This window comes from Belonocnema kinseyi, chromosome 1, assembly GCF_010883055.1.
Source record: "Belonocnema kinseyi isolate 2016_QV_RU_SX_M_011 chromosome 1, B_treatae_v1, whole genome shotgun sequence".
NCBI lineage: Eukaryota > Metazoa > Arthropoda > Insecta > Hymenoptera > Cynipidae > Belonocnema > Belonocnema kinseyi.
The window spans coordinates 124,937,885-124,962,162 of NC_046657.1; the positions used below are offsets into that span (position 1 = coordinate 124,937,885).

The 24,278-nt window shown below is 24.3% G+C and overlaps 1 protein-coding gene across 1 annotated transcript in view; it reads left to right on the forward strand.

The window, feature by feature from the left end:
* Positions 1 to 850: 850 nt before the first annotated feature.
* The window catches only part of LOC117174061 (probable enoyl-CoA hydratase, mitochondrial), a 48,384-nt gene continuing 24,956 nt past the window's right edge, over positions 851 to 24,278 (forward strand). Inside the window, exons 1-2 of the mRNA XM_033362726.1 lie at positions 851 to 958; positions 4,385 to 4,493. Coding sequence (XP_033218617.1) covers positions 4,397 to 4,493 — 97 coding nt within the window. The 5' untranslated portion in view covers positions 851 to 958; positions 4,385 to 4,396. The remainder of the gene's footprint in view (positions 959 to 4,384; positions 4,494 to 24,278) is intronic.

A 24,278-nucleotide genomic window follows, 5' to 3' on the forward strand; every position in this document is an offset into this window, starting at 1 on the left:
GACGAGGCTCTAGAGAGTTCGTATTTTCGTGTACAACGTTACCGACTGATGCCGTTGGAATTGATTGTTGAAATATATTTTTTTACATCTATTATTATTAAGCTTTGTACTTACACGTAGTTTTCTTTCGGTTCTTGCATTTCTCAAAGTTCGAGACCGATATTTTATGTATAAAAAAAGTTCGAACGTTCAAAAAATGTTGAGGTTCAGAAAAAAGATGAAATAATTTTCAGTGAAGTTCCTACCAAAATGCAGTACCTAAACGTACTTTATTGTACTCTAATACATTTCCCAAAGTTTCAGCTCGATATTTTATTTACAAAAAAAGTTCTTAGGTTCAAAAAAACATTCAGTGAACGGAAAAAGTGAGGACGGTAATATAGGTATTTAGCTGTGTCACATGCCCTTAAGGAAAGTTTATGTATCTAATAAATGTTCACAACTACAAAAAATAATAATTTAAAAAAAAATTTTTTTTTGTTCCTGTGAAAATTGATTAGAGCATCAATGTTCCTTAGCCCCTTTTATTTATTTTCCCAAACTTTCAGCTCGATGTTTCATTTCGCGTGGAATTGGTGTGATCAAAAAAGGATTATTGGTAAGATAGGAATCTTTGGATTACTTCATTTTTGAAGATAACTTATTCTCGGATTCTCAAAATTTGAGTATTTAGTTTTCTTCATTGTTGACCACAATTAAATTCTCATCTACTTAAAATTGAATTGTATACATTTTCTTGAATTTTCAACTTGCAATATTTTTATCGGTAGAGACGCGAAATGAAAGAATGAGTTACAAACTTGGCCAGCAGTGGCGCAGAAACTGCTGATAACCACTTGTAAACCACCCATCTCAAAAAAATATTCTCAGCCTCAGTTCGACCAAGTCTGCCTGGTCGTGTCCGTTATCATTTAATTATTAGTGTTTTTTTTTGGCTTTCTCTACAATTCATTCCATTGTAAGTAACCAACTTAATGATTTTAAATAATTTAAAATTACCAATTACTTTATTGGTAAATAAGGTGTACTTTTCTATTACTATACTGTTCTGATTGTTCGTTTTTGGCTTTAGCGATAAGATTTAAGGCCGGTGTGTTTTTTTTGTCTGGTCTAAAGTCCATTCTTGAGGAGCAAAGAAAGAATATATAAGCATTTATGTTACAAAATACTTTTTAATGTAAGCCGGAATTACAGTCTTTCTCCTATTTTCCTGCGTTTTACTTTTTTTTTTTTTTTTTTTTTTTTTTTGAAAAAATTCCCCATTTTCCCCTTTTCTTTTTAAATATTTGAATTACGCGGGAAATTTCGGACCCGAATAGTTTAAATTGTAAAATTTTTACCAGCATTTTCTTGAAAATTTTCATGAAGAGACTTAACTAACTATAAATTTCATGTTTACATAGCAAAAATAAATATGTAATTTATAGCAAAATATTTTAACGCAATTTTTTGTATGAACTTAGTTTATTTAGTAAATTCGAATTTTAATTTTTTCTAATTCTTAACATTTGAATTTTCAACTTAAGAAAATGTTAATATCAATTTTCTTAAATTTTCAACTGTTAAAAGGTTCGATTATCAAGTTTTTTCGTTTTTCAACAGTTGAAAATTAAATTCTCATTATTTTTCAACAATTGAAAATTGAATTCTCAACAATTGACGATTCAATTTCCTTCAGTTTTCAACAAATAAAGGTTTATTTGCCTAAAACTAAACAGTAATGAAAATTAAATTGCTTAAATTTGAAGAAAATTGGAAATTTAATTGTTTAAAATTGAAGAAAATTAAATTTTTAACAATTTAAAGTGAAAGCGTTTAAAATAAAAAATACTGGAATTTAAATTGATTACAATTGAAGAATAGTGAAAATAGAAATGTTTAAAATTGAATGAATGTGAAAATTCAATTGTTTGAAATTCAGAGAAACTGAATGTTAATTTATTGTAAATTAAAGAAAATTAAAAATGGAACTGTTAAAAATTGAATAAATTTGAGAATTCAATAGAAGAAAATTGAAAATTATGAATTGAACTTTCAGTATTTAACACTTGGAAATTAAATTTTCAACAATTGAAAATGCTGTTGCTTAAAATTGAAAAATATTAAAAGTTAAATTTTAAACTGTTGAAAATTGAAGAAAATTTGCAGTTGCATTATCAACAGTAGAAAATCCAATTGTTTAAAATTAAAGAAATCTGAAAATTTAATTGTTGAGAAAATTTTCATTTCTTGAAAGTTGAAAAATTGAAATGTTGAGAATTTAATTTCCATCTCTTGAAAAATGAAAAAATTTAATTGCTTAGAATTGAATTTTCATGTCTTAAAAATTGAAAAAAATTTAATTTAATTTTCAACTGTTGAAAATTGAAGACAATTTGTAATTGAATTATCAACAAGAAAAATTCAAATTGTTTAAAATTGAAGAAAATTAAATAATGACTGTGGAAAATTGAATTTAAAAAATTTCAATTAAAGAAAAGTGAATTGATTTTTCAACATATGGATATTAAATTGTTGAAAACCAAGAGAAATTTACTATTTAACTGCCAAAACTCGGAGAAAAATATCGTTGAAAATTGATAGTTGAATTATCAACAGCAGAAGATTCAATTATTTTAAATTGAAGAAAACTTAAAATTTAATTGTTGAGAATTGAATTTTCATCTCTTGAAAACTGAATTTTCAACTTTTAGAATTGGAAATTTATTTTCAACAATGAGAATTAAATTATTCGAAATTGATGAAAAATAGAATATTTAATTTTGAAAACTCGTAGAAAATTACTGTTGAAAATTGATAAATCAATTATCAACAGCAGAACATTCAATTGTTTCTAATTGAAGATAACCCAATATTCAATTGTTGGGAATTGAATTTTCATCGTTTGAAAGTTGAAAAAATTGGAATTTGGAGAATTCAATTTTCATCTTTTGAAAGTTGAAAAAATTGGAATTTGGAGAATTCAACTTTCATTTCTTGAAAATTAAAAACTTAACTTTTGAGAATTGAATTTTCTTATCTTAAAAATTGAAAAATTAATTTTCAACTGTTGAAAATTGAAGAAAAATTATAATGGAATTATTAACTGTAGAAAATCCAGTTGTTTAAAATTGAAGAAAATTAAATTAATAACTGTTAAAAGTTGAATTTACAATTTTTTTAAATTGAAGAAAAGTGATGATTGATTTTTCCATAGATGAGAATTCAAATTTTTAAAATTCTGGAGAAATTGAATAATGAACTGCTAAAATTCGGAGACAATTACTGTTAAAAATAAATAATTGCATATTCAACAGTAGAAAATTGAGTTACTTAAAATTGAAGAAAACTGGAAATTTAATTGTTGAGAATTAAATTTTTACCTGTTAAAAATAAAAAAAAATTGAAAATTAATTTTTCAATTGTTGAAAATTGAAGAAAATTAATAATAGAGTTATCAACAGCAGAAAATTTAATTGTTTAAAAATAAAGAAAACTAGAAATTTAATTGTTGAAAATTTGGTTAAATTCAAATGTTTATTATTTAAAATTATAATCTTTTTTTGTGTAAATATAGCTATTGCATTATTCGTGGAAAGTTCACTTTTTTTGAAAATTGAACTAATTTGTTGAAGTTTGAACCAATTTGTTAAAAAGTTATTTTTGTATTAAAAAAGTAATCAATTTGATGGAAAATCATTTTTTAAACTGATAACAATTCGAATTTTAGATTTATCATTTTAGTGGAAAGTTCATCTATTTAGTTGAGAGTTTAATTTCTGTGTTAAAATAGATTTTTTCTTAGTTTAAAATTAATTTTTTTAACTGAAAATTTAACTATTGCATTTTTGGTTGAAAATCGATCTTTTTTAGTTGAACATTCGTCTTTTCTGATAGACAACTAATTTTTAGCCTTTTTTTGTATGTTTGTTAAAAATGCAACTATTAAATTAAAAATGAACTTTTATGTTGAAAATTCAACTTCTGTATTTAAAATGTAGTTATTTGGTTAAAAATTCATAATATTTTTATGTTGACAATTCAACAAGTAAGTTAAAAATTCGACTATTTTACTGAAAATTTAAACATTTGTCTCAAAAGTCGTTTTTCATCGTTGAAAATTAAACTGTTTTATTAAAAATGTGTCCTTTTGGTTTGAAAATTTTGAAAATGTTTGGCTGAAATTTAACTATTTGGTCGAAAACTTCTTTTTAAATCATATTTTCGGGTTGAAAATTCAATTCTTTCGTTAAAAAAACTGCCTTTTTGTATGGGAAATTCAACAATAGTTTAAAATTAATTTTTTTCTTGAAAATACATTTTTTTCGGATTTAAGATGAGAAATGTTGTTTTAAACATTCATATTTTCCAAATATTTCACACAATTTAATTACATTTCTTTCAGAAAATATTGAAAATGGCCAACAGATACGTAGCACAATTTTTGCTCAGGCGTGTTCCGGAAGTGAGGAGGAGTACACAGAAAATAACTCCTACTATTAAATTCTATTCCAGTGAGTATGATTATTTTAATTTTATTTTATTTTATTATTTTTTTAATTTTATTTGCACCACATTTATTGTCCACGCTATTCAGAGGGAAGAATTTTTTTATTGAAGAAAATCAAATATTAAAAATTAGACTTGCAACTTCGCTTTTAGAGATAAATATACATCCATTTTTCAATAATATAATATAATATAATATGAAATGAACAAGTGGCTGTTTTCAGTTTGTTCTTGTGAATTTTTTGCAATTTTTTAAATAGAAATTTCTAAACAGAAATTTGAAATCTAAAAATTTATTTTTTAAAGATAAAATTTCAATTGTAAATTATTCTTTAATAATGAAAGTAACAATAACATCATTTTTTATTAATAGTATTTTATTAATAGTAAATAAAAATGTCCAAGTAATTTTTTACATTATTTTTAAGCTTTGAAGATTTTAAAATATGCCGAAAAAGAATCTGAAAGATTTTAAACCCAATTATTTAATTTTTGTAGAATTAAAAAAATATTGGACAAACTTCGAATTATTTCAAAGTTTTAGAAGTTTTTTTTCAATGATTTATAATTTAAAAAGGTTTCAAGACATTCTAACAAAATCTAGGTTTTTTCAAGATTTTTAAATAAAATTTCGAATTGTTTTTTAAGATTCTAGGAGAAATTTAAATCGAATTTTTATTTTTATAATTTTTGTTTTAATATTTAAAAAGATTTTAAATCATTTTAAATGATTTTCACAAATTTCGAAAAAGAATGTTTTGCACAAAATTTAAATAATATTAGAAGTTATTTAGAAATTCTTAAAAGTTTGTTTAAATAATTTGAGATTTGAAAGAATTTAAGAAGATTTTGAAACTTTAACACAGATTTTCGAAATTTTTAAAAGATAAAAAAATAATTTTAAAATTAAAATAATTTAAAAAAATTATTTAAATTATTTAAATGTTTAAGGGAAAATTTGTAATAATTATTTTATTTTACAAAATTTATTTTAAAACTATGTTCAAAAAGATTTAAAAACATTCTAAAAAGTGTCCGAGATCGCTAAAAAAGAATCTGGAAGATTTTCCGAATTCTTTTTTCAACTTTCCAGAATTTTTTTAAGTCTTAGAAAAAATTTGAATCATTTAAAAATACATTTAGAATTTTTTAAACAACTTTAAGCGTAATTTAAAATTTGAAAAGATTTCCTAAGTCTTAAAATAAAATGTCGATTTTTGAAGATTTTGAAATACAATTTTGAACTTTATTCAAAATTCTGAAACGTTTTAAAATAATAAATTTCTTACTATTCCTGGAAATATGTAAAATGATTCTTTATTTTCAAAACTTAATTTTAAGGAAACATTAAAAAATTATTAAACATTCCGTAATATTTTAATAATAATTAAAAAAAAATTCTGAAGATTTCAAGAAATTTTTAGAAAAAATTCGAGTCATTAAAAAATAGTGTTGAAAATTTTTTTAACCAAGTTTTTCTTAAGTGAAAAAATGAAATCTGGAGAAAATATATTTGTATAACTTAAAAGCAAATAAATAAACTTAAAAAATAAATATTTATTATAAATTTTTATTGGCATTAAAAATAATTTTTCCTTCAAATTATAATTTGCCTAAAATATCCTTTCTTTCTTTAATAAAAACTATTTTTTAGTAGAAAATTCAACAACTTTGTTCACATTTTTTTTATTTCGTTTGAAGATTTATCTCATTTGATAAAAATTTCATGTTTAAAAAAAATTTTTAATTGCAATCACAATTGCTAAATTTACAAAATAATAGTAATGTTTTAGCAGTTTAAGGTTATGTTTTTGTTTTACATCAAAAATTAGTATTTACAAAGAAAAATCATTATTAATTGAACAAGATTTAGTATCTTAAACAAATTTTGAATTATGTGTGGCGAAATTGGTATTTTTAATGTAAAAAATTAGTTTTTAAAAAATATTCAAAATTTTAAATTATTTTAGGTTTTTTGCGATTGTTAATAAAATATCATTCGATTTCAAAGAACATTTACAATTATTGAACAATAATAAGTTATGCTATTATTTTTCGTCAGAAATTGGTGTTTTCGATCAGAAATTCAAGGATTTGAGTGGTTATAATATTTAAAAAAAATGTATGTATTAACTCTTAAATTAAGACAATAATTTCTTTTAATTATCACAAATTTTTGGCTTTGCTCTTCAGTTGTTTTAGATGATACGCATTATGAAAAAATTAGTTTTATACTTTAATTTAAAAAGTAGGTTAGAACACAAAAAAATCTCGCTTTTAGCGCGCGTTTTCTTCTTTTTTAATCATATATTTAATTATAATTTAAATATTAAATATAATTTAAAATATTTTCGTGGCTTATTTTTTACTGGCTTGTGTCTGTCGGAAAAGAGAGAAAATTAATACATCAGATATCCAAACGACATAAAATAAATATATATCGTGGACAACAAGTGTTCAAGAAATCTTTTCCTCAATCAATTAAGGCTACAGATTGGAAACATTGAGGAAGTAATTGATCACAAATTTGCCGGGTTAATATAATTCTTGATTCATGTATTTAGTTCTGCACTAAATCCTTTTTCTAATATTATTTAAATCATTCGATTTCACGTATTTTTGTAATTTTATATTTATATTTTATCGGGATTTAGAACAAAAATCTGTCAAATTACTTGAAATATCCCAAATTTCATATCAGACGATATATTACAATTTAAAATAAGTTTAATTTCAACTTTTTTTTAAATGTTAAATTCAGTTGTTAACTTTTTCAATCATGAAATTGGGATGACTTAAAAATTCCGAAAAATGATATTCAAGAAACTATTCGGGAAGTTTGCAGTGTCAGAAATGTTATTTTTCATGATTTTTCAGTTGTATTTTTGTATTTCACAAATTTTATTAGTCGAGAATTTTATAATTTAGGAATTTAATATTCGGGGATTTTGGCAGTTTCAGGAATGTTATTTTTCAGTCTTCCCTTTATTATTTAGGAATTTTCTAATTTATGAATTGTATTATTCGGGAATTTTTATAAATCAGGAATTTCCCAATTCGGGAATTTTACAGGGCCAGAAATGTTATTTTTCATAATTTTTCAGCTGTCCTTTTATAATTCTGGAATTTGACATTGTTAGAAAATTAATTTTTCATGATTTTTCAGGTGTCTTTTTATATTTCAGAAATTTTATTAGTCGAGAATTTTATAATTTAGGAATTTAATATTCGGGAATTTGTCAGTTTCAGGAATGTTATTTTTCAGTCTGCCCTTTATTATTTAGGAATTTCATTATTTATGAATTTTCTAATTCATGAATTCTATTATTCGGAAACTTTTATAATTCAGGAATTTAGTATTCCGGAATTTCCCAATTCGGGAATTTCCCAACTTAAGAATTTTACAGTGCCAGAAATGTTATTTTTCATGATTTTTCAGTTGTTCCTTTATAATTTAGGAATTTTATTGGGAACTTTTCCAATTCGGGAAGTTTACATGATCAGAAATTATATTTTACATGATTTTTCACTTGTCCCTTTATTATTTAGGAATTTCATTATTCCGGAATTTCCCAATTCGGGAATTGTATATTATTCGAAAATTTTTATTATTCGGAAATTTTTATAATTCAGGAATTTATTATTTGGAAATTTCCCAAATCGGGAATTTCACATTGACAGAAATATTATTTTTCAATGATTTTTCAGTTGTCTTTTTATAATTCAGAAATTTTATTAGTCGAGATTTTTATAATTCAGGAATTTAATATTCGGGAATTTGCCAGTTTCAGAAATCTTATTTTTCAGTCGTTCTTTTATATTTAGGAATTTTCTAATTCATGAATTGTATTATACGGGAATTTTACAGGGCCAGAAATGTTATTTTTCATGATTTTTCAGTATTCCCTTCATAATTCGGGAATTTCACAGTGTCAAAAAATTAATTTTTCATGATTTTTCAATTGTCTTTTTATAATTCAGAAAATTTCTTAGTCGAGAATTTTATTATTCAGGAATTTAATATTCGCGAATTTGTCAGTTTCAGGAATGTTATTTTTCAGGATTTTTCAGTAGTCCTTTTATTATTTAGGAATTTCATTATTTGGGTATATTCCAATTCGGGAATTTTTATAATTCGGGAATTTAATATTCGGGAATTTTACAGGGCCAGAAAATTAATTTTTAATGGTTTTTAGTTGTCTTTTTAAAGTTCAGTAACTTAATTAGTCGGAAATTGTACAATTTAAGAATTTAATATTCGGGAATTTCCCAATTTGGGAATTTTACAGTGCTAGAAATGTTATTTTTCATGAATTTTCAGTTGTTTCTCTATAATTCAGGAATTTGATAATCGGGGATTTGCCAGGTTCGGGAATGTTATTTTTCAGGATTTTTCAGTGGTCCCTTTATTATTTAGGAATTTCATTATTATGGAATTTTCCAATTCGGGAATTGTATTATTCGGGAATTTTTATAATTCAGGAATTTAACATTCCGGAATTTTCCAATTCGGGAATTTCACAGTGCCAGAAATGTTAATTTTCATGATTTTTAAGTTGTCCCTTTATAATTCGGAGATTTTATTTTGAAATTTTACTGTGCCAGAAAATTAATTTTTCATGCTTTTTCAGTTGTCTTTTTATCATTCAAATATTTTATTAGTCGGGAATTGTATAATTCAGAATTTTAATATTCGGGAATTTCCCAATTTAAGAATTTTACAGTGCCAGAAATGTTATTTTTTATGAGTTTTCAGTAGTTCCTTTATAATTCAGGAATTTTATTGGGGACTTTTTCAATTCGGGAAGTTTACATGATCAGAAATGATATTTTACATGATTTTTCACTTGTCCTTTTATTATTTAGGAATTTCATTATTTGGGAATTTTCCAATTCGGGAAGTTTACATTATCAGAAATCATATTTTACATGATTTTTCACTTATCCCTTTATTATTTAGGAATTTCATTATTCCGGAATTTCCCAATTCGGGAATTGTATATTATTCGGAAATTTTTATAATTCAGGAATGTAATATTCGGTCATTTTCCAGTTTCAGGAATGTTATTTTCCAGGACTTTTTAGTCGTCCCTTTATTATTCAGGAATTTCATTATTTGGGAATTTACCAATTCGGGAATTTTGCAGTGCCACAAATATTTTTAAAATGATTTTTCAGATGTCACTTCATTACTTAGGAATTTCATCATTTTGGAATTTTCCAATTCGGGAATTGTATTATTCGGGAATTTTTTAATTCAGTAATTTAATATTCCGGAATTTCCCAATTCGGGAATTTCACAGTGCCAGAAATGTTATTTTTCATGATTTTTTAGTTGTTCCTTTATAATTCAGGAATTTAATCAGGCAATTTTCCAATTCGGGAAGTTTACATTGTCACAAATTATATTTTACATGATTTTTCAGTTTTCTTATTATTTAGGAATTTTCCAATTCGGAAATTTTTATTATTTGGAAATTTTTATAATTCAGGAATTTATTATTTGTGAATTTCCCAAATCCGGAATTTCACAGTGCCAGAAATGTTATTTTTCAATGATTTTTCAGTTGTTTCTTTATAATTCAGGAATTTTTTTCGGGAATTTTCCAGTTTGGGAAGCTTACAGTGTCAAAAATTATATTTCTCATGATTTTTCAGTTGTCCCATTATTATTCAGCAATTTTATTAGTCGAGAATTTTATAATTCAGGAATTTAATATTCTGGAATTTGCCAGTTTCAGGAATGTTATTTTTCAGGATTTTTCAGTCGTCCCTTTATTATTTAGGAATTTTCTAATTCGGGAATTTTTAATATTCGGGAATTTCCCAATTCGGGAACTTTTCAGTGCCAGAAATATTTTGTTTATGATTTTTCAGATGTCGCTTTATTATTCAGGAATTTCATTATTCGGGAATTTTATAATTCAGGAATTTAATATTGGGGAATTTTCCAATTTCGAAATTTTATTATTAGAAAATTTTATAATATATAAATTTAATATTCTGGAATTTTCCAATTTGGGAATTTTGCAGTGCCAGAAATGTTATTTTTCATGATTTTTCAGTTGACCCTTTATAGAATTTTATTCGGAAATTTTACAGTGTCAGAAAATTAATTTTTCATGATTTTTCAGTTGGCTTTATTATTCAGAAGTTTTATTAGTCGGGAATTTTATAATCCAGGAATTTAATATTCGGGGATTTTGACAATTTCAGGTATGTTATTTTTCAGAATTATTCAGTCCTCCCTTAATATTCAGGAATTTTATTATTCGGGAATTTTATAATTCAGCAATTTAATATTCGGGAATCTTACAGTGCCATAAATGTTATGTTTTATGATTTTTCAATTGCCCCTTTATAATTCTGGAATCTTACAGTGCCATAAATGTTATTTCTTATGATTTTTCAGTTGTCCCTTTATAATTCGGGATTTCACATTGTCAGAAAATTAATTGTTCATGATTTTTCAGTTGACTTGTTATAATTCAGAAATTTTATTACTCGTGAATTTTATAATTTAGGAATTTAATATTCGGGAGTTTCCCAATTGGAGAATTTTACAGTGTCAGAAATTATATTTTTCATGATTTTTCAGTTGACCCTTTATTGTTCAGGAGTTGTATTTTTCAGGAATTTTCCAATTTATCAATTTTATAGTTTCGAGAATTTTATTTTTCTGGACTTTGCAGTCATCCCATGAAATAATTTAATTTACGATATGGAATTATAAAATATTTTACCATGAAATTTTTTCATTTTGGGCCTTCATTTTTAAGGGTAGTTCGAGTATTAAAAATTTAACAATAATTTATTTTACATGATGATTTCGAATTTTGTAAGATTTGGATTTTGAGAAATTAACTTTAATAGAATATTTTAAAAGATTTAAAAAAGCGAAATAATAATGAATAAATTAACAATTGCAGATTTAATAATTTAGATAAAATTTGAGTAAGTTTAAGAGGAATTGATGACTTGTTAAAAGATTTAAAAATTTTTAACTAAATGTAGATTTTTGAAGATTTCAAACCAAAAATTGTGTTGCTTTTTAAGAATTTTAAAAGGTTTTAAAAGAATAAAAAAATTATGAGGATTCACAGCAAAACTGAAGGTTATTTTTTTCAATTAATTTAAAATAACATTTCAAAAGATTTCCAAAGTTGTAAACAAATAAACTGGAAGATTTTAATTCAAATTTTCAGTTTTACCGGGTTTATTACAAGTTTTATAAAGCTTTCAATCATTTTTAAACACATTTAAAAGTTTTGAACAAATTTAAAAAATAATTTATAATTTGAAAATGTTCCAAAAATGTGGATTTTTGAAGATTCTGAAATAAAATTGGGAAATTCTTCAGGGAATTTGAAAGTTTTAAAAGTAATGAAAAAATTTAAGATTACTGTCAAAATTTAATTTTATTGCTTTTTTATAAATAATTTAAAGGGGTTATATGTTTTAAAAGTTCAACTTTTGTTCATTTGTAAAGACTTAAAATTAAAATAGAATTACTTGTAATTATAAAAGTGTTCTGTTTCAAACAAATTTGTAATCTCTTAATTTTTAATGTCTCTAACTTAAAATTTTTCTATCACACTAAAATTTTCTAATAAAAATAAATAAATGATTTGAAAAATCTAAAAAGATTTCAAAATTTCGTTAAGAAAATTTAGATTATTTAAGATTTTGAAATCAAATTTAGAAGTTTTTTTTAGGATTTTGAAAGTATTTGAGATGATGCATTTTTTTCTGAAGATTCCAGTGAAAATTTTAATTTATTTTTATGTTAAAAAATTAATTCAAGAGAATATTTTAAAAGTTTCAAAAACGTTTGAAAATTATTTCCTACAATTTCGGAAAAGAATGTAGAGGATTTCAAAGCCAAATTTTTCCAATGTTTCAAGATTAAAAAATTTTCGAAAAAATTTGAATAAGTTTAAGAGATATTTAGAAGTTAAAAAAAAATTTTAATTTGAAAAGATTTTAATAAGTTTGAAACCAAATACAGATTTTTGAAGATTTTGAACCAAGAATTAAAAATCTTTTCAAGCATTTCGTAAGGTTCCAAGAGAATAAAAAAATGGTCTTGAGATTTCTGAGAAAATTATTTTTTTTTTCAATATTTACCAAACTTTTGTTAAGATATGTTTAAAAAGATTTCAAAACATCCCGAGAGATTTTAAAAATTGTAAAAAAAGAATCTGGAAGATTTTAGGGCAACTTTTTTAATTTTGCAGAATTTTTTTAAGTTGGGAAAAATTCACATTACTTAAAAGATATTTAGAAGTTTTGAAAAAATTTCGAAAATAATTTATTATTTGAAAAGATTTAAAAAAGAACTAAAAAAATATATGGATTTTTTAAGGTTTCGAAATAAAATTGTAAAGAATTTAAAGGAATTTTGAAAGGTTTTCAGATAATATTTTATTTTAAGATTCCAGAAAAATGGTAATTTATTTTTATTTTGAAAAAGAATTCAAGAAAATATTTTTAAAAGATGTTAAAATATTTTAAATGATATTCTAAAATTTTGGTAAAACGTAGAAGATTCTAAAATCAAAATTTTGAATGTACAAAAATAATGTCAAGCTAGAAAAGATGTCATCAATTTTAAAACAAAGTACAGATTTTTGAAGATTTAGAAAGAAAAACTTGGAAGCTTTTTAAGCATTTTGAAAGGTTGCAAGAGAATAAAAAAATTGTTTTTAAAATTTTGGGAAAATTGAAGAAAACAAAACTTTGGTCAAGATAATATTTAAAAAGATTTAAAAATAAAAAAAAGAATCTCCTTCGACCTTATACACGAGTTTTAGTCAGAATTATTGATGAGAAAACTTTTCTATTTTTCTTTATTTTCTTTATTCAGATAAATTTCGTGCGATTTAAGTGAACATAGGTCTCAATTTATCATCGGTAATCGCTTTAAAGTGAAAAATCTAGTTATAACGTCAGTCCCACCAAATTTCAGTCAATTTGATATGTTTCCCTAAAAAATCTAAATAAATTCTAATAGATTTCCTCTTTTTTTTAATAAAATTTATATTTCACTGGTCCGATAACCGCACCTATTAATCCAGTTGGGAACTTATTTTATTTATGCGCCGCAAGAGTTTATAGCGGTGCCCATAAAGTTGTAAAGATTTGTTCCTAGAAAAAATGTGCGGTATGTCATCCTCAGATGTCTTAGGCACGCTTGCTTTTTTTCGTCGACGGCTATGCGAGTTTCATAATTCCACTACGCATCACCAGACATTCTTTCTACGACCGCAGTACCACACATTTCAGTCGCACTGCTAAAAATGACATCTCAGATCATAGTCGATTTGGCCTCTATATCTTTCTTGTTTTTAGGGCCTTCCAAATTCCTTCATCTATACTTTCGTTTATGTAATGTTGAAAATTTATTCGCACTTTCGGTTTCTATAGATTTTCGATTTTGATTCTTCTTTTTCTTACTGTTTTTTGTGTGTTCTTTCTTCTCCATCCGCGACCTAAGTTTATTTTTGAGACCTTAGACGGCTGCTTGAATTTCTTCATTTTACCGCGCATCAGCAGACATTCTTTTCCTACAAGCGCAGTACCACACACTTCAGTCGCTCCGCTAACAATAATATCCCGGAGCATAGTATATGCGCTCTCATATCTTTATTCTGTATTAGAGTTTCACAGGAAAAATTGATGTGAACAAGATTTCTAATTTTTGAACAGTTTCTGTATAAATTAACTTCTTTCATAGGAAATAGGTTTTTGAAAACAGAACTCATTAGATTTTAAAAGTTTTTAATTTTTTTCAAACAATTTTAGGTTGAGTTAGCGTTTTACACCGAAATTTTGTATTTTTTGGATGCCTCTCAAGGATTTTAAACATAAAATAAAAACAATGTGGTTGTAGCCTTTTTGAAATTGTCCATTTTTTTCGAATTTATAAACATTTTGACTAAGGATTTTAAAAATCGTATCTTCTATCTTTATTAATAATACTTAGATTATTCAAATTTCGCGGGGAAATGTATCACTTTAAATTGGAAAGGGCGCCTAATTTAAATAGTGAAATAAGTCAAAGTATAAAACCAACCATACACCTAGAAGATTATTAATTGAAAATCAATTTTTGTTCTAAATACATTTTAAACACTTTTTGTTTGTATGAATTTTTATCTAAAAAGAGCAATTTTCAACCAAAATTAGAATAGTTAAGAGATTACAAAAATAAATTTTTAGCTAAAAAATCGAATTTTCAACAAAATAGTTTTTTTCATTAAGAAAAAAGATTTTTAACTAATAATAGAAGAATTAAATTTTCAGTTAAAACAATCAATTTTCAAAAAATGAAATGAATGCTTTACAAAATAATTCAATTTTAAATCAAAAAGGTACATTTTTTACCAAAAAAGATATAGTTCGAATAAAATATATTAATTTTTAACTTAACATATAAATTTTTAAATAAAATGAAACGAAAATTCAACAAAATCGTTTTTTTCACTTAAAAAAATTAAATTTTATCCAATAATAGACGAATTAAATTTTCAGTTATAACAATCAATTTTCAAAGAAAAAAAAACGAATTCTCAACAAAATAATTCAATTTTAAACCAAAAAGATGAACTTTTTTATCAAAAAAGATACAGTTCCAATAAAATATATTAATTTTTAACTAAAAATATAAATTTTTAAGCAAAACTATGAATTGTTGACCAAATGGTTGAATTTTCGACCCAAAAGATAAATTAGCTACTAAAAGAAACGAATTCTTATCCTAATCTTATTTTTTCAACCAAATAAATAAATTCTTAACAAAAAATAGAATAGTTAAAGTTTCTACAAAACAGGACATTTTTAACGAAAAAGATTACATTTCTATTAAAAAGGTAAGTTTTCCACACAAAATGGAATTGAAGTGAATTTTCAAGTGAAATGATAAATCTTAAATTAAAAAAAAACTCTAATTTTTAACCAAGTACATGAATTTTCCACTAAAAAATGAATTTTCTGCCAAAAATAAAATACTTAATTTTTCAGCCATTAAAATAACTTTTCAACCAAAAAAGATACGAATTAAAAAAAAAACAGTTAAATTTTCAATTACAGAAATTATTTTTTAACCCAAAATATAAGGTTTCAAATAATGACAGTAATCTTCTACAAAAAAGACGCATTTTTAACAAATAGTTGAGTTTTCACCTCAAACGGGTGAATTGTCAAAGAAGTAGTATAATTTTCAACCAAGAAAGTTAAATTTATATCAAAAAAGATAAGTTGTTGACCAAAAATGAAACAGTTACATTTTCAGTTAAAAAAATTAATTTACTACTAGGAAAAAACTAATTTTCAATCAAAAAGACCAATTTTCAACCAATAAGATGGATTTTCTAACAAATATCTGTATTTGTAAAGGAATTTTGAAGGAAAAGTAAAATTAATCACCAAGAAGCTGAAATATTTTCGCACAAATTTGAATTTTCAATAAAATACAAACATTATTTTCATAAAAATAATTAGATTTTTGACAAAAAAAAAAGTTTGTCAACTAAAATGAGGACTCATCACCAAATTGATAAATTTTTAACAAAGTATTTCCACTTAAAAAAAAGTCGTTGAATTTTCAACAAAGAGGATTTTAATTTTATACCGAAAATAGTAGAACTGTCTGTTCGTAAATTTAAGAATTTTGTTAAAAAGTCATACTGTTTTTTAATTACTCGTCTATTGAGTAGAAAATTAATTCTTTGTTTACTATTCTTATTTTGGCGTTGGAAAGTGAACTGAAATCTTTTTTGGATCAATATTTAACTATTTTTTTAAGTCCTACTGTTTTCAGTGTTCCTAATCTTGGCATCTTTTTTAACTGCGCTTGCGTAACGTCGACAACCCGATTTGTGACTGTTAGCGCGCTGATTTTAAATTATATAAATATTCAGATTTAATATTTATGCGAAATAATGATTGAGAAATGACCAAATAGAATTCTCGTGATCCTAAAATAAGATTTTGGAGTAAAAGATACAAAAAGTTCGATTTTAATAAAAAAGAGGTTATGAATTCTGAGTTCAGAGAAATCAGTTTTGTTTGTCCCAATGATGAATCTCGTCACTGTTGAATTTTAAAATTAAATTTTTGTTTATTTCCGACATACTATTAAATTTTAAAATTAATATTTTTTGCTTAAAACTAAAACCTTATACGTATCTTTTTATTAACATTTTAAAACATTTAAAATTCTAAATTAAAGAAAAAATCTTTTTTTTTCTGATGTCAGAATTAATAACGTTTTTTGCATGAAAATCGGATTATTTTTTCATGTTTTCGTTTGTCACTCCAAAATTCTAATTCAGGATTAAGAAATTACTTTGGATGCATTTCTCAATAATTATTTATCTTAAATATTAAATCTGAATATTTATATAATTCAAAACCAGCGCGCTATCAGTGACCAATCGGGTTGTAGACGCGACGCAAGCGAAGTTTAAAAAGTTCCCAAGATTGGGGACACGGGCTATTTGGTTAAATATTTATATATTTCGTAAAAAATATACTTTTTGTTTAAATTTAATATTTTGGTGTTAAAAAATGACCTGAAATATTTTTGGGTGAAAGTTCACATTAATAAAAATTGTCGTTTTTTATTAAAAATTTATCTGTTTTACTACAAATTTTATTTTTCTTGGATATAAATTTTTTTCCTATAAACTAATTTCTTGTTGAAAAATTCACGTTTTCATCGCAAAAAGTCAAAATACAATCTTTTTTATTAGAAAATTGAGAAATTTAGATGTTTTTTTATGAAAATGCAACTTTTGGTTAAAAATTTTTATGTTTTGCTTGACTATCATGATGCAGAATAATTTGGACGCATAGATTCGGATTTAGTTAGCTGGCATCGTTCGTAGCGCCTTTTGCAGAGAAGCGTTGAAATCTAAGTTTCCAAATAGTATTATTTCTTATTGAAATCGTTTCAAATTGTAAACTTTTGAATTAAATTTTGAAAATTCGACCATTTTTTTTTTAAAGTTTGGAAATTGTATGATTTATAATTTAAAGCTTCCAAAATGAGACAATTTTATTTTGAATAAAAGAATCGCGAATTTAAGTGATTCAATATTATAAGAAAATTTCGATTATAGGACAATTTCAAAACGTTAAAAATGAAAACTTTTCCTAATAAAATTCGGAAAATTTGATCATTCAAAATTCATAGAAATTAAAACTGTATTATTTCTAATTAAAAGCGTTACAAATTGAAAATTTTCAGATTACTTTTTTTTTAATGGACAATTTTATAAGAAAGTGGTTGAAATTGTATCATTTATAATTCAAAGCATTTAAAATTGAACAATCTTATTCTGAATTGAAGAATCTCCAATCTGAATAATTTAAGATTAAAATGTCATCTTATATGAATAAAAATGTAACTTTTCGGTTAAAAATCAACTTTTTTACAAAAGTTTATTTTTATTTTTATTTTAAAATTCACCTGCCTTAGCAGAGATTACTCCCTCTTGGATAAAAATGCAACTGTTTGGTTGAAAATTGAACAATTTAAAAAATTTTGTTTTTGTTTTTATTTAATTAAAAAGCCATCTGCTTTCAAAATAAAATGTCATCTTTTTGGATAAAAATGCAACTTTTTGGTTGGAAAATTAAAACAATATACTAGTTTCTTGAAAAATTAACTATTTGGTAGAAAAATTACTTTTTGTTTAAAATTGATATTTTGGTGTTGAAAACTAAACTAAAATCTTTTCTGCATGAAAGTTCCACTTATAAAAAAATTTTCGTTTTTATTACAAATTCATCTGTTTTAGTACAAAATTAAATTTTTCTTGTTGTATAAAAATGCAACTATTTGGTAGAGAATTTAATTATTCTGTTCAAAAGTCATCCTTTTTGGTTGAAAAAATTTGTCTTTTTGGATAAAAAATTCAATTTTTCGGAGAAACTTATTTTTTTGTTAAAAAAAATCAATTTTTTATCTTGAAGAGTCTACTGTAATCTTTTTGGATGAAAACTCAACTTTTTTTGTAATTAAAAATTCTTCTGTTTTAGAAGAAATTTAATAATTTTTTTATAAAACTGCAACTGTCTGGTAGAGAATTTGAGAAATTTGGTGAAAAAGTCATACTTTTTCGTTTGGAAATTTGTCTTTTTGATTTGAAAATTCAATTTTTTTCGTAGAAAATTATTTCTTGTTTAAAAATTTATATTTTGATCATTAAATTTGACTTGAAATTTTTGTTGAACCAAAAATTCAACTATTTTTGGAAAATTTAACTTTTTGATTCAAAACTTCATCTGTTTTAGAAGAAATTTCCTTTTTTAAAAATAATAATGCTAATTTTTCGTTAAAAATCATTCTTCTTTGCTAGAGTAATCAACTAATTTGTTTAAAAGATTTAATTGAAACACTTTGTTAAGAAATCACTTTCTTTGTTAACGATTTATATTTTTATTTCAAAATTCAGCTCTTTGGTTAAAAGTTTCATTATTTTGTTAAAAATTAATCTTGTTTGAATGAAAATTCAACTACTTGGGTAAAAGTTAAAGCACATTGTTCATTTTTTTTATTGAAGGCTTATTTTTTTGATTGAAAGTTTAACTGTTTAGTGGAAAAAACTTGTTTTTTGGTTTAATATTCATTTTTTAACAGAAAATTAATGTTTTCCATTTGCTTTTTTAGGTTTATTGGTTCAATCACTTTTCAAAGAAATAATTTTTTTGTTGAAGATTTATATTTTTAGTTGAAAATTTACCTCTTTGGTTGAAAGTTTAACTATTTTATTAAAAATTGAACTTTTTAAATTAAAAATTCAAGTACTTAGGTAAAAGTCAAACTACGTTGTTAAACTTTTTTTTTGATTGAAAACTTATGTCTCTATTTGTTAAAAATTACTCTTTTTGATTTTGAAATTAGTTTTTCTTTGATAAATTTAATCTTTTATAATAGAAATATAAACTATTACACTTTTTTGTTGGGAAGTTATACTTCTTAGGTTGGAAATGCAACTATTATGTTAAAAATGCCATTTTTTGTTGTTGAAATTCAAGTGTTTTGTTAAAAAGTCGTCTTTTATAGTAAAAAAGAAATTTTTTGTTTAAAATAAATGATTAAATTTAAAAGAAATTAACTTTAACTTTCAAACCTTAAACTTAGTTTCCGTTCTAAAAGGTTGGGTCATATATCAATATACGTATCCATATTGGAACATTAGTCAGCGGAAGAACTTCTAACGGCCCGCCATAAATAAGGTTATAACCTAAAGTTCGTATAAAAATGTGCGGTACTGTTCTAGCAGTTTCCCATATTTCATCAGGCTCAGGTTGAAGCACGAGCCTTGCTATATAATAAGCCTTGATTGTTTTTATATAGCAGGTGTATCCTACAATATTAGAATTATTACATTTGTAGAGAGTTGTTATCATATTCGCTTTGCGACCATAGTCATAAGGATCCTCAGGATCGTATAAAAAAATCCTCTGTGATGTAACAAATCCTGGACTCGTTCGATACAGCCAACTAGGAAAACCTCTGGCTCTACTGTATAGAACACTAGTAAGAACAGTACCACCTGGAATTTCTAAAAAAACGGGGCTACCTTCAGGAATTTCAATACCATGTTCAGATTTTCGTGGTTCTGGATGTTTTCCTCCAGATCCTCTTTTTTTTCCTCTTCCACCAGGTCCTCTTCTTAACATTGCATCTAATTCTGCAAGTAAAATAGATGTATGAAAAAAGATCCTTGTTAAAAAAGGAAACAAAACTGCTTCAAGGAATCTGTGTAATCACCAGAGAATAACAGAAATTCTTAACGTCTTTCCAGACTAGATTGATCTATGAATTACATATTTTTTAAATTAAATTTTTCTGAAAAAAGATCTTCTCCTTTGCTCCGATAGGAATCTTGAATTTCATTATTTTACTGCGCATCACCAGACATTCTTTTCCTATAAGCGCAGTAACACACACTTTAGTCGCACTGCTGACAATGATATCCCGGACCATAGTGCATTCGCCTTCTATATCTTTAGTCCGTATCAGCGTTTTACAACAAAAATCATTATAGTTTAAACAAGATTTCTAATTCTTGAACAATTTCAGTTTATATTAACGTCTTTTATAGGAAATAGGTTTTAAATTTTTTTTCAAAGAATTTTAGGTTGAGTGATCGTTTTACACTAAAATGTAGTACTTTTCGTGACTGTCTTTTAAGTTTTTTATACTAAAATAAAAACCATGCGATTTTATCGCTCTTGGAAAAGGTCCATTTTTCGAAGTTTTAAATATATTTTCGCATAAATATATTTCTCGATAATATGCTCCACATTTGTGTGCTTTGAGAATTTAATGAGCATTTATAAGTATTTTGAATTAGGATTTTAAAAATAGTATTTTCTATCCCTATTAATAATACTTATATTATTTAAGTTTCGCTGGAAAATGTATCGCCTTAAATTGGAAAGAACGCTTAATTTAACCCTTAAGTGTTAGAACCTCGAAATTTTCTGTTCCATCTAGAACAGGTTCAGCAGACCCAAGCTAACTTCACACTAAAAAATATATTCGTTTTAAATAGACTAAGCTTTATTTATTATTTTTAAAAACGTAGCCAAAAGCTTGTCAAAAATGAAAATTGTAAAAATAGATCTGAAAAGTAATTGCGTATGATAAATATTTTTCAAAAACTGAGAAATCTTTTTTGAAAAAAACTTTCTGCTGAACCTAACGTATGGGTTTTTGGGACCTGTTCTAGCACTTAAGGGTTAAATAGTAAAATAAGTCAAAGAAATACATAGATGTATTAAAAAAGATCTTCTTTTTTAAAAAAGAAAAGACAAATTATTCAAGGAATCTTTGTTATCACCAGAGAGTAACATAAATTCTTAACGTCTCCCTCGCTCCGATGGGAATCGAAACAGAACTTCCGATTGCCGGTTTAGTGCTGTTTAAATCATAGCTCCATCTAGTCTGAATCTGAAAATACGGCTGCTTGAATTTCATCACTTTACCGCGCATCACCGGACATTCTTTTTCTACAAGCGCAGTAACACACACTTCAGTTGCAATGCTAACAGTGATATCCCGCAACATAGTGCATGCGCCCTCCATATTTTTATCCCGTGTTAGCGTTTTACAGCAAAAATTGATGTGTTAAAACAAAAATAAAAATTTAAGAAATTTAAATGTGATTTAAATCAAATTTAAAATCCTATTTAACTTTCAATAATCAAGTTAATGTGAAGAATTCCTGAAAATAAAACCAAGAATCTAACGACCAAATTTGAACAACCACCATAAAATTTCTGAAAGAGAATTCTTTCGATTTCTTCAGTAGCTTAAGGGGAAATCACCAGGTCAGCAATCGGAAGTTCTGCGGTTCGATTCCCAGTGGAGCGAAAATTTTTTTCTAAACAAGATTGATTTTTAATAGAAAAATTAGAAGGCAACCAACCGAATCCCCTTTCTTGTACTTTTTATTTTCATTATCATCAAATTGGTTGGTGCATTTTATTTAAAAATGTTTTTTACTGTGATTTGATAATAATAAAAGTAAGAAAGACCAAAGAAATAACAAAGTAAGGGGCTTTGGTTAATTGCCTTCTCATCTTTCTTTCCTCTTTCATTTATTTACTTTATTTTTGCAAATGACCAGAATTACAGAATTTTGAATTTAAAATTTAAAAACCTGCATACTTTTTTTGTATGAATTGTCAAAATTGAATTCCCTTCAATTTTAAACATTTACAATTCAAAGTTCTAGAAAATTGAAGGCTTACCATTAAAAATTCTTGAATTTTTTAAATATAGAATTTCAAATTATTAAATTTTCGAGATATACAAAAGAAATGATCAATTTTAAACTAAAAAATAAAAAGTTGAAAATAAAAGTTAAATGTTGATATAAAAAAGATCAATTTTCAACCAAGCTGATGAATTTTAAATAAAATGATGCATCTTTAACTGCAATAGTTACATTTTAAACGAAATATGAATTTTAAAATAAAATAAATCATTAACTGGAATAGCTGAACTTTTAATCAAAAATATTTTTTACCAAAAATATATTGTTTTAAAACAAAATACATGAATTCACAATTAAACATTTGAATTTTCAACTAAAAAAGTCCAATTTGCAACTAAAAGTAAGAATTTTAATTAAAAAAAATAATTTTCCACATAAAAAACAACAAATTTGGAGCTAAAATGATGAATTTTAAACTAAAATTATTGAATTTTTAACTGTTGTAGATTAATTTTAAATGAAAAGTATGAAATCAAAACTAAAAACACTAATCTTCAATCAAATTGATGAATTTTCAAATAAAATACTCATTTGGAATAATTATATTTTCAGATAAAAAAATGTCAACCAAAAAAACTAATTTTCAAAAAAACTGTCATGTTTTCATAGGAAGTGATGAATTTTCAACTTCAAAATTAATCTTTAACTGGAATATTAAAGTTTTGAAATAAAAGTTAAAGTTTCGACTAAAATGACGATTCATTTAGTAGAATAATTAAATTTTTAACCAAAAAGATCAATTTTTAACCAAGCAGATTGATTTTTAACAAAAATATGAATTTTTAACCTAAAAAATCATTATCGACAAAAATTGAAAAGTAAAATTTTTAGTTCAATTTTCAGTAAAGAAATATATGTATTTTCTGCCAAAGAAAAAAAGAATTTTCAAAAAATAGCTCAGTTTTCGACCAATGAGATACATTTTTTATTAAAGTGATGAATTTCCAAACAAAAAAAATCATTTTTGACAAAAGAGTTTAACTTTCTGTCTAGTAATTAAATTTTCATTTAAAAAAGATGAATTCTAAACTAAAAATATACTATTTGATGTTTTAACCAAAAATTGTTTCAATTTTCAATCAAAAAAATCTAAATTTGGCCATAGACAAGAAAGATTCAACAAAATACATGAATGTTTAACTAAAAATAAAATTGGCAGCTAAAAATTCAGTTGTTAAATTTTCATTGACAAAAATTAATTTTCAACCAAAAAAGACGAATTTTCTACTACAATTATAGAATACTCAATTGGAATAGTTAGATTTTTAGAACAAAAAAAAATAAATAATAATAATAATTTCAAAACAAATATTTATGTTTTCAAAAAAAGTGATAAGTTTTCAACTTATATAAAGATAATTATCGATGAAAAATGAAATGTTAAATTTTTACTTAAAAAATTTAATGTGTGACCAAAGATATAAATATTTAACTAAAGTGATGAAATATTCAATAAAAATAATTACAGTTTCAGTTAAGAAATAAATGAAACCTAAAAAAAAAATTCTCAGGAACATGCTTTTCAACCGGAATAGTGAAATTTTCAGTTAAAAAAATATATTTTCAGCCAAGAGAAAAAAAATTTTTCCAAAAAATAGCTCAGTTTTCGAGCAAAGGGATACATTTTTATTAAAGTTATGAATTTTCAACAAAAAAATAATAATTTATAACTAAAAATGTAGTATTTGATATTTGACCCAATTTTAAAAAAATTCTTAGTCTAAAACAGCTAAATTTTACCATAGAGAACAAATTTTCAACAAATAATATACATTTTCAACTAAAAGTCATCAATTGTGGGTCCGGATGCAATAAGGGCACATAAAATTTTTTCGTGCGAAAACGAAGTCCCTTGGAGGCTTTAGAAAAAATTCTCGAATTTTAATTTTAAAAAGATATATATGGATGTAAAATTTGATTGCGCATCTTTTTTTTTAAGACAAAAAGTTGTAACTTTTCTAGTTTAAAAATTAAAGCCAAAAAACTTACTTT